Source organism: Neoarius graeffei, chromosome 23 (assembly GCF_027579695.1).
Source record: "Neoarius graeffei isolate fNeoGra1 chromosome 23, fNeoGra1.pri, whole genome shotgun sequence".
Lineage (NCBI taxonomy): Eukaryota > Metazoa > Chordata > Actinopteri > Siluriformes > Ariidae > Neoarius > Neoarius graeffei.
In genome coordinates this window covers 10,006,046-10,022,992 of record NC_083591.1, presented here as the reverse complement: position 1 = coordinate 10,022,992, position 16,947 = coordinate 10,006,046, and the positions used below count along the sequence as shown (strand labels likewise).

General features: G+C 41.3%; 1 protein-coding gene across 2 annotated transcripts in view; it reads right to left on the bottom strand.

Annotated features, from left to right (window-relative positions):
- atm (ATM serine/threonine kinase) overlaps positions 1-16,947 on the bottom strand; it is a 258,409-nt gene that overhangs the window by 208,081 nt on the left and 33,381 nt on the right. For both annotated transcript variants that reach the window (XR_009651292.1, XM_060905737.1), the window contains exons 7-12: positions 16,634-16,803; positions 14,233-14,369; positions 9,631-10,005; positions 6,174-6,374; positions 2,892-2,993; positions 1,517-1,754 (exon numbers count right to left, since the gene is read on the bottom strand). Coding sequence is in view for 1 of the 2 variants with exons in the window: in XM_060905737.1 (XP_060761720.1) it covers positions 1,517-1,754; positions 2,892-2,993; positions 6,174-6,374; positions 9,631-10,005; positions 14,233-14,369; positions 16,634-16,803 (1,223 nt within the window). In the remaining variant the exon portion in view is untranslated. The remainder of the gene's footprint in view (positions 1-1,516; positions 1,755-2,891; positions 2,994-6,173; positions 6,375-9,630; positions 10,006-14,232; positions 14,370-16,633; positions 16,804-16,947) is intronic.

Sequence of the window (16,947 nt, the reverse complement as noted above, 5' to 3'; positions counted from 1 at the left end):
AAATGATCACAAGAACGGTGAGCAAAAATCCCAGAACCACACGGGGGGACCTAGTGAATGACCTGCAGAGAGCTGGGACCAAAGTAACAAAGGCTACCATCAGTAACACACTACGCTGCCAGGGACTCAAATCCTGCAGTGCCAGATGTGTCCCCCTGCTTAAGCCAGTACATGTCCAGACCCATCTGAAGTTTGCTAGAGAGCATTTGGATGATCCAGAAGAGGATTGGGAGAATGTCGTATGGTCAGATGAAACCAAAATAGAACTTTTTGGTAAAAACTCAACTTGTCGTGTTTGGAGGAGAAAGAATGCTGAGTTGCATCCAAAGAACACCATAGCTACTGTGAAGCACGGGGGTGGAAACATCATGCTTTGGGGCTGTTTTTCTGCAAAGGGACCAGGACGACTGATCCGTGTAAAGGAAAGAATGAATGGGGCCATGTATCGTGAGATTTTGAGTGAAAACCTCCTTCCATCAGCAAGGGCATTGAAGATGAAACGTGGCTGGGTCTTTCAGCATGACAATGATCCCAAACACACCGCCCGGGCAACGAAGGAGTGGCTTCGTAAGAAGCATTTCAAGGTCCTGGAGTGGCCTAGCCAGTCTCCAGATCTCAACCCCATAGAAAATCTTTGGAGGGAGTTGAAAGTCCGTGTTGCCCAGCGACAGCCCCAAAACATCACTGCTCTAGAGGAGATCTGCATGGAGGAATGGGCCAAAATACCAGCAACAGTGTGTGAAAACCTTGTGAAGACTTACAGAAACCGTTTGACCTCTGTCATTGCCAACAAAGGGTATATAACAAAGTATTGAGATGAACTTTTGTTATTGACCAAATACTTATTTTCCACCATAATTTGCGAATAAATTCTTTAAAAATCAGACAGACAATGTGATTTTCTGGATTTTTTTTTTCTCATTTTGTCTCTCATAGTTGAGGTATACCTATGATGAAAATTACAGGCCTCTCTCATCTTTTTAAGTGGGAGAACTTGCACAATTGGTGACTGACTGAATACTTTTTTGCCCCACTGTATATCCAATATACCACTCAATGCCAGCCAACATTCTTTAATTATTGGGCTCTCTGCTGCCTAAACAGCACAGTTGGAGCTCGGAAAAACTAAGAGATTATGCGGCCTGATAATAATTGTGATTCATTTTTATTTCCCCAATTTGAATCGTTATAAATGTGTTTCATGATTTATCACTGCACGGAATATCATTACATGCCTATCAACCTACAAAATTAATACAGAGGTAATTAAAATTCAATCAGAAATCTAGTCAGCAAAATTGTGAAGCAGCCAGGGAACCAACAACCACAGCAGAAAAACAACATGTCTGACATGCTATAATTAGTCAAGTCTGATGTTCACCTTCATGGAAAAAAGAATTTGGTTTCTTTCTGTACAGGAATGTGTGCTAAATGAAAACTATATTTATGAATGTTCATTCCGCCACATCTGAATAAAAGGAATAAAAAAAAAAACAAAAAAAACCACTTGACTCACGTCAGGAGAGTAGGAGTTGAGGAGATGATCAGCTATAGCCTGTAGACTCTGCTCCACTCGAGTCCTGAGAGAGTCGATGACAGTGAGCTGAGGCTTTTCTCTACATGTTCGAATTCCGTCTTCTTTGACTGCGCACTGTAAGGCCACGTCATCAAAACTGACCTGCAGGTACAGGGTCTCGATTTCGTTCAGCTGGGTTCTAGCTTCCATTACTGCAGGCCGATCCAGAGCAGATATGCTAGATAGGGCAAATACAGACAAAACTCAGAAGCATTACAAACGTATGTGGCATAGAAAACAAATACCTGTTGCCTGAAGTGGTGACGTGGCCTATAAATGCAAACTACAACAATTATTGTGACTAAAACTGGGGGAAAAAAGTGTTTGCCTAAAGGGTTGTACTTTGATATTTACAGTACACCATATTTTCTCCTGGTTAATTTGGTCACAAATTGGCATGTAATGATCTATCAAGTGATGATAAATCACGGTAAAAATGTATAATGATTTGAACCAATGAAATAAAAAATGAACCGCGATTATTATTAGGCTTCGTAATCTCTTAGCTCTTCCGAGCTGTAATTACATTTCTTTATAACATATAAAAGAGGGCTTGCACGTGACTTCACAATCGGCTGAAGTAACACAGCTCTAATGTCATGAAAAGGAAAAAAAAAAACAGATCTAGTTGTGCAACTAGACTGTACAAATAGATGCAAGAAAAAAAAATCCAAGCTCTCTTTTTACAGACTGCTGAAATCAAAAGAGAAGAGACACAAATGGAGGTAATACAAATGTTCATAAATGCTTATTAAGAAAAGATCTGTTATCAACTTCTTCAGTTTTAATAAAAGGAATATTTCGTTAATAGGCCATTATTTTTACTCCAACCTTGACAAATGTGGGTAAATAATTATTGTTGATTAGTAAGAAAACTAAATTTTTTTTATTTAAAAAAGAATGTTTAAGTTGATACAGCATAGGAGAATAAATTTGCCATTTTTTTGGAAATAAACTTTTCTTGATTTAATTTTTTTTTCAAAAATATAATGAATCAAATCAAATTGTGTACACACCTAGTCACAAAATATAACTGATGTATAAACTTGTAGTTTGCTTTTCTAACCAGATAACCCTTTTCGATTTCCATTTTATAATCAAGAAAGCAAAAACATTTCTGTTTTGTCTTGTGATGAGATTTAAAAAAAAAAAAAAAAAAAAAACACTTTACTTCTACACTACTACTAGCAGTTAATAACTAAAATGTGAAAATGATAACGTGAGTCATAGTAAACACCAAATAATGCGCAGGCATGGAAAAACTCCCACAATCTGTCATATCCTCATTATTATCAGCTGAAAGTGATATACTCACCACTCTGGTTGTAGAGAACTCATCAGAAACGCCATTCCTGCCATGGTATCTTTCAGCGTCAAAACCACCAGAATCATCGGGATAAGATTTAGAGGAAAATTCCTGCAAACAGGAGGAAAAAAAAAATACCACAAGCTTCAAAAACAAATTCCCATGCCTCTCTAAAATAATAAAAGCTTTGTGCCAGATTGTCAAAGTTTCCTGAAAACCATATCACAAATGTCAGAACAATGTATTCACTACACAGAGCATAAGATCAACTGTGAGCTTCATTAATACATTAAGTCGGTAAACAGGAAGTCGATCTGGGACAGACCTGAAAAGGGTATACATGGTATAGAACCCCAAGCTGAAGCTCGGTACCAAATATCAAGCAGTTGTGATTTATAGTTGCGGAGAAAAATGTTAGGAAAATTTTGTAAATCCACGCTATACGTTTCGGAAATACATTCAGTCGGTAAACAGGAAGTTGATGTGCAACAGACCTGAAAAGGGTATACATGGTATAGAACCCCAAGCTGAAGCTCGGTACCAAATGGCTATGATTTGTGGTTGCTGAGAAAAAGGGTGTTTCGGGCAGATGGAGATACGGACGGACGGACAGAGGTAAACCAGTAATAATAAAAATCAACATTATACCACAGTGTTACTGAATTTTCCATTCTGATTGGTCAGAAGGCACTGATGAGTTTTCTACCACTGTTCCGCAAACTTCTAGGTTTAAATTAATGTGCATGTGGTTATTTTTTCTTTAACAAAGAAAAAATATACATAATTGTTGGTATAGTGACATCTTTAAGGAGATATTTATTGAACATTTACGGAAGGAGTCTCCGGTGTCCGTGCTTTCAGCTACAGTCAAGTTGTTAGGCTTGTAGTACTCGAGTCCGACTCATACTCTAATTTTAAGGACTCATGACTTGACCTGAGCACTGATGACTCGGACTCGTGCATTAACTACATTCGGACTCGTAAATTGGAGACGTGGACTCGGATTTTTTCTTTATTTTTTGTAACATGCCATAATAATTTGGCATAAGATATTTAGATCTACATTAATTTTATACTAATTCTGTGCAAGAGAATGCACATTCACCTGTTCATATGTCATGTTGAGGGACAAACTAAAGTTAATGGCGCTAAAATGCCTGCAGAGAAGCTCCTAGGATTGTCCACTTTGCTTATCCAGATTTCTCGTGCAGTGGGGAAAAAAAAAAAAATGCACTGCTACAGTTAGGTCCATATACATTTGGACACGGACACAATTTTTGTTTTTTTGTTTTTTACCTGTTTACTGAAACATATTCAAGTTATAGTTATATAATGGACATGGACATAAAGTCCAGACTTTCAGCTTTCATTTGAGGGTATCCACATTAAAACTGGATGAAGGGTTTAGGAGTTTCAGCTCCTTAACATGTGCCACCCTGTTTTTAAAGGGACCAAAAGTAAATGGACAATTGACTCAAAGGCTATTTCATGGGCAGGTGTGGGAAATTCCTTCGTTATGTCATTCTCAATTAAGCAGATAAAAGGCCTGGAGTTGAGTTGAGGTGTGGTGCTTGCATTTGGAAGATTTTACTGTGAAGAAAACATGCGGTCAAAGGAGCTCTCCATGCAGGTGAAACAAACCATCCTTAAGCTGCGAAAACAGAAAAAACCCATCCGAGAAAATGCTACAATATTAGGAGTGGCAAAATCTACAGTTTGGTACATCCTGAGAGAGAGAGAGAGAGAGAGAGAGAGAGAGAGAGAGAAAGAAAGAAAGAAAGAAAGAAAGAAAGAAAGCACTGGTGAACTCATCAATGCAAAAAGACCTGGACGCCCACAGACGACAACAGTGGTGGATGATCGCAGAATAATTTCCATGGTGAAGAGAAACCCCTTCACAACAGCCAACCAAGTGAACAACACTCTCCAGGAGGTAGGCGTATCAATATCCAAATCTACCATAAAGAGAAGACTGCATGAAAGTAAATACAGAGGGTTCACTGCACGGTGCAAGGAACTCATAAGCCTCAAGAATAAAAAGGCTAGATTGGACTTTGCTAAAAAAAAACATCTAAAAAAGCCAGCACAGTTCTGGAAGAACATTCTTTGGACAGATGAAACCAAGATCAACCTCCACCAGAATGATGGAACGAAAAAAGTATGGCGAAGGCGTGGTACAGCTCATGATCCAAAGCATACCACATCATCTGTAAAACACTGCGGAGACAGTGTGATGGCTTGGGCATGCATGGCTGCCAGTGGCACTGGGTCACTAGTGTTTATTGATGATGTGACACAGGACAGAAGCAGCCGGATGAATTCTGAGGTATTCAGAGACGTACTGTGTGCTCAAATCCAAACAAATGCAGCCAAACTGATTGGTCGGCATTTCATAATACAGATGGACAATGACCCAAAACATAAAGCCAAAGCAACCCAGGAGTTTATTAAAGCAAAGAAGTGGAATATTCTTGAATGGCCAAGTCAGTCACCTGATCTCAACCCAATTGAGCATGGATTTCACTTGTTAAAGACTAAACTTCAGACAGAAAGGCCCACAAACAGACAGCAATTGAAAACCGCTGCAGTAAAGGCCTGGCAGAGCATTAAAAAGGAGGAAACACAGCGTCTGGTGACGTCCATGAGTTCAAGCCTTCAGGCAGTCATTGCCAACAAAGGGTTTTCAACCAAGTATTAGAAATGAACATTTTATTTACAATTATTTAATTTGTCCAATTACTTTTGAGCCCCTGAAATGAAGGGATTGTGTTTAAAAAATGCTTTAGTTCCTCACATTTTTATGCAATCATTTTGTTCAACCCACTGAATTAAAGCTGAAAGTCTGAACTTCAACTGCATCTGAATTGTTTTGTTCAAAATTCATTGTGGTAATGTACAGAACCAAAATTAGAAAAATGTTGTCTCTGTCCAAATATTTATGGACCTAACTGTACGTGTTCCATATATAGAAGAACTATCGAGGAGACGACGGGGACAACCTCGAACTTCAGTCGTCATTTGGTAAGACCACCCAGAGAAGGAAGTGACGCGCTATGTTCATTGCTCTGTTGATAGCGGGGCTTGTATCGGACTCGACTGGGCTCAGGAGTGGACTCGACCCGAAATTTTCTTTAATGAGACACTCGAGACTGCACTCGGACTTGAGGTTTAGTGACTCGACCGCAACACTGTTCAAAACTAATAATTACATATCACAATACCAATAAAACATGGCCACCTGTATACAGAGGTGATTAAAGCACAGGAAAATGATATTGAAGACAGAAGGACCTGCAGATGATTGGGTGAAGCCTGACGCTCTCCTCCATCTCATCACTCTGCTCGTTCATAAGAAGCCAGTCAATGATCGCTTCTTTCAGAGAGGGCGGAGTGCCGGCGTCCAGCAGCGCAGGTGACAAACACTCACTGCTGTACACACTCTTCGGAATCGAACACTCCAACAAGGCCTGGGCGAGGCTGCGCACCGAAACACTACGGAACAATAAGCAAAGAAACGTGTGAAAAGTTTATTACAGAAGAATCCTAATGTTTGATTCAACTTCTGATAGTTTCTGCAAAACTTGTATCAATTTGTTCACACTGTTTCAGAAGCATAAAAAAAATATATACACGCATCTCATCAGGCACTTTAATAGTTATCTAATCAGTCAATCACATCACGACCGCAGCAGCAGTGTAACGTATACAATCAGACGGATACAAGTCGAGCACTGAGGCCTCCGATTCCTGTTCTTGGCCGACAGGAGTGGACTGACTGCTGCTGTCGTCCACCTGCTTCAACGTTTGATGTGTTGTGCTTTCTGAGCTGCTTTTCTGCTCACCACGGTTGCAGGGTGACCTGCAACATTAACTTTTAAACCCACTTGCGCCCCCCGCAGTATTATCACTTACCTCCTATTTTGCAAGTACTACTTTTTTTTTTTAGGAAAACCATAGAACAGTTGTGAATTGAAAAATAAAATGAAGCTAACACCATACATGTCAACCTATACGGAATGTCCGTATTTTATACGGATTTGATTCAATAAACGTAGTATACGGGTGTATAAATAAAGTTATACGGATTCTTTAAAAAAACTTCAATATTTATTTAGAGCTATAATCAATTCCCACGATGATAAAAGAGCGCGTAACATTTACAAACGTACTGTACACCACAGACAGCCAGTAAAGAGTCTTATGAAATCGCGCGTTATCTTGTGGTAGCGAGACTTCGTTCCACTTTTGATCATGCGCACACCGCATTGCGAGAATCCCGCCAACCGTGAAGTCATAGACATATAAACATAGACGCCGCCTTCTGCGTAGAATCATACGTCATCCTCGCCGCCATATTGGATGTGGCAAAGTGGAGATTCTTCAACCGTCTCTGGTATAGCGTCTAGACAGTAGCCGAGAATAAAGATGCCTCATTCATGTGCTGCGTTTAACTGTACCAACAGGTTTACCGTCCAAACGAGATCACATGGGATTACCTTTCACAGGTGAGACTGGAAAAATACTTTTCATTGTATTTGGTCATTATAACGTAATTTTACGAACAGATTTTCTTGACTTTGTGGCTAATATGAAGTCTCGCGCATAATAGCCGCTCGGTGAAACCTGTCTCCAAACAACGAAGTATTTCCTTCGTAACTACGCTGATAACACTTTATGTTTTTGTCAAACATTGGAGCTTTGTATTCATTCTGAAGGTTTATTGTTATTAATATTGAATAAAAAGTAACTGGGATATCTCATTGTTAATTATCATTCAAATTTTAGGTAAATTATTTTAATTTGCATCTTATACGGATTTTATAAGGGAAATACGGATTTTGGAGGTTGGTTATACAGGTTTGATTGACCAAAGGCTGACATGTATGTAACACACTGAGTTGAAGTTTGATTATTGATCAAGTTTATTATTAAGTTTGGTTCTTGGTTACTTTCTACTTGTAACGGACAATAACAATTTTATCCAAAATAGTTTTTCCTGCATTAGTCGATTTATTTCCATTTCACATGCATGCAGCTGTTGTAAAGTTCGGTGTGTTTGTGTAGAACTCTCTCAGACTGTAAGTTCATTACTCGATAATGTAGAAATCATAAAATAGAAATCTATAACAAAGTTTGTATGAAGAAAACAATAGGGTGGCAAGACTTTTAAACGGTACTGTGTTTGAGAATACTTATATATCTTTTTTTTTGTTATATCATCCACCTCGAGGTTTTTAAAAAAAAAAAAAACACATGCTGCATCATGACAGACAGGATAATGTTTGAGTTTAAAATTATTGTTTAGTGTGTAGGTTATGGGTGTTTTATACAGACCTGGCAACCTGTAACTCAATCAGTGCAGCCAGTCTGTCATGACGCAGCGTGTTTTTGTTTTGTTTTTTTAAACCGAGAGGTGGATGATTTTTAATAAATAAATAAAAACCCCGATATATAAATATTTTGCACAGGGCTGTGCTCCTCTGATAACAGAAACAAAGCTCCAGCTCGCTCTGCTCTTAATCTGTTCTGTTCTTTCAGGATTTATCGCGCATGTCGCTCCTTGTTGAGTTTTTTATGCCCGAGTTGTTTGAAACCAATCTGGGTTTTCTGTGTCGAATAAGGAAGCGGCTTCACCTTTAAGAAAATCAAACACTTTCATGAAGGCGCTGACTCGAATGCGAGCAGAAAAAAAAAAAAAAAAAACGAGATTCTTAAGCAAACTCTTCCATTCTCCCTTCCGACTATCTGTTTTTGTAAAATACATTTTAAATACAATCGTGAATTTCTCTGGAGTTTTCAGGCTGAGCTCCTCTTCTCATATTCATTAACCACTCATTTCCTCGTTGTTCTTGAAGCATTTGCTTCTATTTGTTAACGTTTTTCTTGATAGCGGGGAGACAGTAATGCCTTTTTATCTATTTCTCTGTTTGAACAAGCAAAAACCGCACAAAAATTAACCGTATTGAAGACGGATTAAGCCTTGCTTGCATGAAAGACGGTGTCTGTCTGACCCCAGCTGTAATTATCACATGATGCGTGACGTCATGCGCAAGGGGTCTATAAACAGTACGCGTCCCATACTACACCAGCGGGAGGATATAAAATAACTTGCAAAGCAGGAAATGAAACTGAGACTAAGAAAACAGCCAAGACATAATGGCGGATACGTAGCGAGGGACGCTTTTAGGAACTGAAATAAAAGATCAAAAAAGTCTAATTTTTGTGGTGCTCGTCGATAATATATGCTCATTCCAACTTGCCCCGGGCAATCGGGCAGTCCTTAATGTCGAGCCCTGGGTTGTAAAGAGTGATTATTTGAATTACCATAGACTTCCTGTCAGCTTGGACCAGTCTGGTTATTCTTCTCCGAGTCATTTTTCCCCCCATTCTGGTGTTTGATGCAAAGATTTAATGAAACTTTTGAATTGTACAGTATTTGCATGTGCTGCTATATGATTGGCTACTTGGGTAATTGCAGGTATTCCTAATAAAGTGCCTGGTGAGTGTATATCCAGCAACACGTATTACTGTGTGTGTGTAAACTGGATTAATATATCTTCGAACTTTATACCGATGAGTAGTAATCTTGTCTCAGACTTAAACACTGTGTACCAATAACAGTGCACTGCATTCACAGTTGCTCACTTTAGTCATCACCATACGCCTGGTATTTACTCTTGGTATTTATAAAAATATTTATAAACTCAGTGACAGGTTTTCAGCAGGAGCGGTTTCCAAAAGAACTCACACAGATGGTTTACACATGCCACCAGAGAAGAGCTTCCAGAACTCTCTGTCGACAGGCACGAGGTGGCACTGCACCAGGGTTTGTAACAGCTCGAGGCACAGAGGCTCCGTGTGGGCAGAACTGACGCCTCGCACTGCCAGCATCCACACTCTGGCCCAAATCCGGCCTACTTCCGCCAGCAGAGCCTGGCTTTTTCCTGAGATTTTGGCCTGGCACAGAGCCACCTGCTTCAGGCAGCGCAGCACGTACGGGCCCCTCTCTCCTCGACGTTGCTGCTCACCCAGCAGCTGGCACAGCAGAGACAGCAGAGGGGCCAGCTCATGGGCAGGAAGCATGGAGGGGTACTTGGAGGCCAGGGCAGCTGTCACCTGTAGCCTGGAGATGCAAAAGAAGAAATAATAGTCGTGTTGGAGTTTAGAGTCTACACCAAAGCAACATGAATCAATCGGGTATCATTATTACCTCGCCTGGGACGGAGGTATCGTTTTTGGTCAGCTTTGTTTGTTATTTTGTTAACGATATTACGGGAAAACAGCTGGACCAATCTTCATGAAACTTTCAGGATAGATGCGCATTGGTCTCAAATAGAACAACCAACATTTGGAGGGTCATCTGGTCAAGGTCACCAAAAAGTTCAAAATCGTTTTTGTTGTGTCTACTGCCTCATATAGAGGTGCTAGCCATTACGTCATCGTGCTGTAAGAGTGTAACAGTTGCACGCTGCGCATACACGTGTTCCGATTAAAATGGCCGGTAGTGAGTGTCTACAATTCAGTTCACCATTCGACATAAATGGACTAGACTAAAGAAATCGCTTTCAGACATGTTTATGCTTATTACAGAGGGAAAGTGCGTTCCACTGAGCTCTAGCGCCGGGCCATTTCCGGGAAATAAGAGTTTCGGTCATGACGACAGCGTGTGAATGTCAGGCTCGGTTCAGAGGTTTCCATTTCGAAAACTGTAAGAGGTAAGAGTGGAACAGTATAAAGCACAGACACTTGGCATATTTTACTTCTCATCTCATCTCATCATCTCTAGCCGCTTTATCCTGTTCTACAGGGTCGCAGGCAAGCTGGAGCCTATCCCAGCTGACTACGGGCGAAAGGCGGGGTACACCCTGGACAAGTAACCAGGTCATCACAGGGCTGACACATAGACACAGACAACCATTCACACCTACGGTCAATTTAGAGTCACCAGTTAACCTAACCTGCATGTCTTTGGACTGTGGGGGAAACCGGAGCACCCGGAGGAAACCCACAGGGAGAACATGCAAACTCCGCACAGAAAGGCCCTCGCCGGCCACGGGGCTCGAACCCGGACCTTCTTGCTGTGAGGAGACAGCGCTAACCACTACACCACCGTGCCACCCTAGAGTAAATACAGTGGTGCTTGAAAGTTTGTGAATCCTTTAGAATTTTCTATATTTCTGCATAAATATGGCCTAAAACATCATCAGATTTTCACACAGATCCTAAAAGTAGATAAAGAGAACCCAGTTAAACAAATGAGACAAAAATATTATACTTGGTCATTTATTTATTGAGGAAAATGATCCAATATTACATATCTGTGAGGGGCAAAAGTATGTGAACCTTTGCTTTCAGTATCTGGTGTGACCCCCTTGTGCAGCAATAACTGCAACTAAACGTTTGCGGTAACTGTTGATCAGTCCTGCACACCGGCTTAGAGGAATTTTAGCCCATTCCTCCGTACAGAACAGCTTCAACTCTGGGATGTTGGTGGGTTTCCTCACATGAACTGCTCGCTTCAGGTCCTTCCACAACATTTCGATTGGATTAAGGTCAGGACTTTGACTTGGCCATTCCAAAACATTAACTTTATTCTTCTTTAACCATTCTTTGGTAGAACGACTTGTGTGCTTAGGGTCGTTGTCTTGCTGCATGACCCACCTTCTCTTGAGATTCAGTTCATGGACAGATGTCCTGACATTTTCCTTTAGAATTCACTGGTATAATTCAGAATTCATTGTTCCATCAATGATGGCAAGCCGTCCTGGCCCAGATGCAGCAAAACAGGCCCAAACCATGATACTACCACCACCATGTTTCACAGATGGGATAAGGTTCTTATGATGGAATGCAGTGTTTTCCTTTCTCCAAACATAATGCTTCTCATTTAAACCAAAAAAGTTCTATTTTGGTCTCATCCGTCCAAAAAACATTTTTCCAATAGCCTTCTGGCTTGTCCACGTGATCTTTTAGCAAACTGCAGACGAGCAGCAATGTTCTTTTTGGAGAGCAGTGGCTTTCTCCTTGCAACCCTGCCATGCACACCATTGTTGTTCAGTGTTCTCCTGATGGTGGACTCATGAACATTAACATTAGCCAATGTGAGAGAGGCCTTCAGTTGCTTAGAAGTTACCCTGGGGTCCTTTGTGACCTCGGCGACTATTACACGCCTTGCTCTTGGAGTGATCTTTGTTGATCAACCACTCCTGGGGAAGGTAACAATGGTCTTGAATTTCCTCCATTTGTACACAATCTGTCTGACTGTGGATTGGTGGAGTCCAAACTCTTTGGAGATGGTTTTGTAACCTTTTCCAGCCTGATGAGCATCAACAACGCTTTTTCTGAGGTCCTCAGAAATACCCTTTGTTCGTACCATGATACATTTCCACAAACATGTTGTGAAGATCAGACTTTGATAGATCCCTGTTCTTTAAATAAAACAGGGTGCCCACTCACACCTGATTGTCATCCCATTGATTGAAAACACCTGACTCTAATTTCACCTTCAAATTAACTGCTAATCCTAGAGGTTCACATACTTTTGCCACTCACATATGTAATATTGGATCATTTTCCTCAATAAATAAATGACCAAGTATCATATTTTTGTCTCATTTGTTTAACTGGGTTCTCTTTATCTACTTTTAGGACTTGTGTGAAAACCTGATGATGTTTTAGGTCACATTTATGCAGAAATATCGAAAATTCTAAAGGGTTCACAAACTTTCAAGCATCACTGTATATATATGCTATATTTACTGTACAGACATGGGATCAGAAAACTATTTTATTTATAAGCAGTAGCCACATGGACCCATAGGATACCTATTTTTTTCATGAGATCTTCTTTCATATTCATCCTAAGTGCTACCGGGCGAGGTTTGTTTTGCCTGGCAACACTTGCTTGATACTGAAATCGTTTCATTTAAATAATCATTCCATAGTTCATCATCAGTCTCATTAAAACCAGAACGTCAAGGGCGTCGTAGCTCATCTAGCCTTCCGTCAAAACAATCATGACGACACAAACATCAAACAGAACTGAAACGTGACGATGCGAGAGAGGATCAACCTCCACGACAAAATGTTTACAACAGGAAAATCAACAAAGGACTAAATTTTGTTCCCCGAGGGAAGATCTACCCAAAACATCCATCAGAACTGAATTTGCATGATAAATGAGAGAAGAAAGACAATTCTAGTCAGAGGAAACTTTAAGTTGGCCTCTGTCAACCTCTGTCAAGAACTGTCACCTCACAGCAAGAAGGTCCGGGTTCGAGCCCCATGGCCGGCGAGGGCCTTTCTGTGCGGAGTTTGCATGTTCTCCCCATGTCCGCGTGGGTTTCCTCCGGGTGCTCCGGTTTCCCCCACAGTCCAAAGACATGCAGGTTAGATTAACTGGTGACTCTAAATTGACCGTAGGTGTGAATGTGAATGGTTGTTTGTCTCTATGTGTCAGTCCTGCGATGATCTGGTGACTTGTCCAGGGTGTGCCCCGCCTCTCACCCATAGTCAGCTGGGATAGGCTCCAGCTCGCCCCCGACCCTGTACAGGATAAGCCTAGGTCACAACCGGACGTACGATTTTTTGGCTGTGCAATTTTTGGCATTTCCCAAATTGCTGCGTTTTTTTTTGTTCGTTGAGAAAGACGCACGTTGGCTGTAAGTTTGTCTTGCAACCTGAAAAAACGTAAGCACCCATAGAGTTTGTTCGACATGGCAAAGAACCTCTGCGGCCGGTCTGCGGCCAGCCTACGGCTCGAAAATCAGCACGTCATACGCGCGCCCTCCGTGCGTTTCTTTGCACGTAAACCGGCTGTAGGAGCACGTACGGCCGGTTGGGACCTAGGCTACAAGTGGCTGCGGATAAAGGATGGATGACCAAGTTTTGTACAGAAGGTCTCGATCTTTCAAACGAAACAATCAGAACTGAAATCCATCGAGAACTGAGGGAGGAGGTACAATTTAACTGAAAATAAACAAAGGTGTAAACAAACAACCCACCGAGTTTTGTTCCTCAAGGAAAGATCTACACAGAACATCAACCGGAACTGGAATCGGATGAGAAATGACAGCGGAGATACAATTCTACTGAGAGACCTGGAAAACTCGTTAATTTGGCCTAATTAGTAACTTGTTAGCAAAAAATTTGACAAAACAACGACCAGGTTTTGTGCGGAGTGATGAGATCGTTCAAACAAAACAAAACAAAACAATCGGAATGGAAATTCGTGGAGAACTGATGGACGAGATACGATGTAACTGAATTGTGGATGACGGACACCACGCCATGACAACAGCTCATCATCGTTCTTATGGCCAGATGAGCTAATAAGCAAGTCAAGGATTACCAAGGTATCATGTCGAAGTCGCTGTGATGGGGTTGTAGGTGATCCCTCAGTGTTTCCCAACCGATCTCCATTCGCCGTCGCCGCTTGCTGCTCTGTGTGCCGTCTCTCAACACAACACGTAAATCCTGACTAAACAACTAAAACACACACACACACACACACACACACACAGTTCTCTCATATGAACCTTCAAACCAAATATCCAATTTTATGCTGCTGACAAAATTCAATTATTGGTGCTGGAAAACTGACAACTCAAATTAGACCGTGATGAATAAGCCAAAGACACTATTATTATTAAAATTCTGATGCTCGTCATTTTCATACATTCAATGATGTGTAAACGAGCGAAAGTGGTTGAAGTACACTACCGTTCAAAAGTTTGGGGTCACCCAGACAATTTTGTGTTTTCCATGAAAAGTCACACTTTTATTTCCCACCATAAGTTGTAAAATGAATCGAAAATATAGTCAAGACGTTTTTCTGGCCATTTTGAGCATTTAATCGACCCCACAAATGTGATGCTCCAGAAACTCAGGCTACATCCACACGACAACGGCAACGAGATTTTATTTAAAAAAATATCGCGTCCACATGGGCAACGGATCAGTAAAATATCAGGTACGTATGGCAACGCAACGCTTGCTGAAAACGATGCAATACACATGCCACACCTCTACGTGCGCTGTAAGACGGTCCCATCGGAGACACCAGAACAATAGAAGAAGTAGACGCATGCGCATAAACCCCTTCTTCTACCCGGCGTGAAGCACTCAGGAACAAACACACAACAAGAAGAAGAAGATGGCTGCGACTACGCGAGGAAATCGTGCCTCCTGTGTGTACAAATTAGTTTTATTAGTGTGCATAGTTTTATAGAACTTAATTTTCTGATTGTGTGTGAACATTTTGAAAAGCATTTTTATATAATTTATATAACTGTTTATATTGTGTGTGAACATTTTGAAAAGCAGTCTTATCCAATAAAAAAAAAGAAATTCAAGAAATGGTTCAGTTACTTGTTTATTTAAAAGAAAAGCTGTATACAAAAGTGAATGCAATGCAGTGGTTCGTACAAAACAGCGAGAGTGCTGCTTGTTCTAGTCATGTGGTTGTGACGTCATCGTAAACAAATCCGTTCTACTCATCCAGACGACTTCGCAACGGCGCCGTTGCCAGATTTTTCCACTCTGGAACCCGTTCTCAAAAAATATCGTTGTGGGGCACCCGAAACGCCGGTGCCGTGCGGACGCCAGGCCGAAACGATAAACAATTTTATCAGATTCACCTGAATCCGTTGCCGTGTGGACAGGGCCTCAATCTGCTCAAAGGAAGGTCAGTTTTATAGCTTCTCTAAAGAGCTAAACTGTTTTCAGCTGTGCTAACATGATTGTACAAGGGTTTTCTAATCATCCATTAGCCTTCTGAGGCAATGAGCAAACACATTGTACCATTAGAACACTGGAGTGAGAGTTGCTGGAAATGGGCCTCTATACACCTATGGAGATATTGCACCAAAAACCAGACATTTGCAGCTAGAATAGTCATTTACCACATTAGCAATGTATAGAGTGGATTTCTGATTAGTTTAAAGTGATCTTAATAATAAGTTCAACTTATATAGCACCTTTCAAGAAACCCAAGGACGCTTTACAATTATAGACAAAGAAAAAAATAACAACGATAAAAAATAATAAATAAATAAATAAATAAAAGTAAAAAGTCCACCAAGTAGGGGTCAGGATGTAATTCCAGTGGTGTAGCAGCCACAGTCCCATCAAAAGGCGCATGAAAACGAGTCCCACATCTCCAGCACAGCCGCCGTGACGCGGTCAGCCACATCGCTCGAACACCACGCCGTAGATCCACAAAGCGAGCACAGAAGCTCCGCCACGCAGAGCGCTGGTGTGTCCCAAACCGCCTGCACAGCCGCCGCGACGCCACCGAGCAACATCGCTCGGAACATCACGCCAAGCGTTAAAGCACAGAGCGCTGGACAACCACGAATGTTAAATGAGCAGCGAGCTCGCTGCAGTCCATAGCTGGGAGCGCAGGCATCGCCCACAGCGAACCAAGGCCTGGAGGGAACTAACGCCCAAAACTGGGTCCGGAGCTACACCACAACCGGCAGACAAAAACACTCAAACAAACATCAAACTACACAAACACACAGAAAAAATAGATAAATAAAATGAAAATTGAAAAAGAAAGAAAATAAAATTTAAAAAAAGCTCTGGTGAGAAGCGGCAGCCAGAATGCGCACGACGTACTCTCAACCGGAAACGGAAACGAAAAAAAAAAATCTTCATTGAAAAGAACAGTGCTTTTCTTTCAAAAATAAGGACATTTCAAAGTGACCCCAAACTTTTGAACGGTAGTGTAAAGGGAAGCCTTTTATCACCTGGTGGCAAATGTCTGCAGTCAGTTCGATCAGGTTTTCTTTGACAGCGATATGACGAGAACCCGTCGCGTACTTTCCACGACTGCCAATCTGGCTGATCTCGCCTACGAGAGCATCGTACAGGCTGTAGAGGAGACTCTGCCATTTCACCCAGTCTTCTGCATGGGCACCTGGACCAATACATGCACAGATGATAACACTGATGACAAGAAAATCCTAGCAGGCAGGCAGGCAGAAAAAAAAAAAAAATTTTTTTTTTTTTACCACAAATCATTCCGACTTCATCTGTGGACTGAAATGTAGAAACGTTAGAA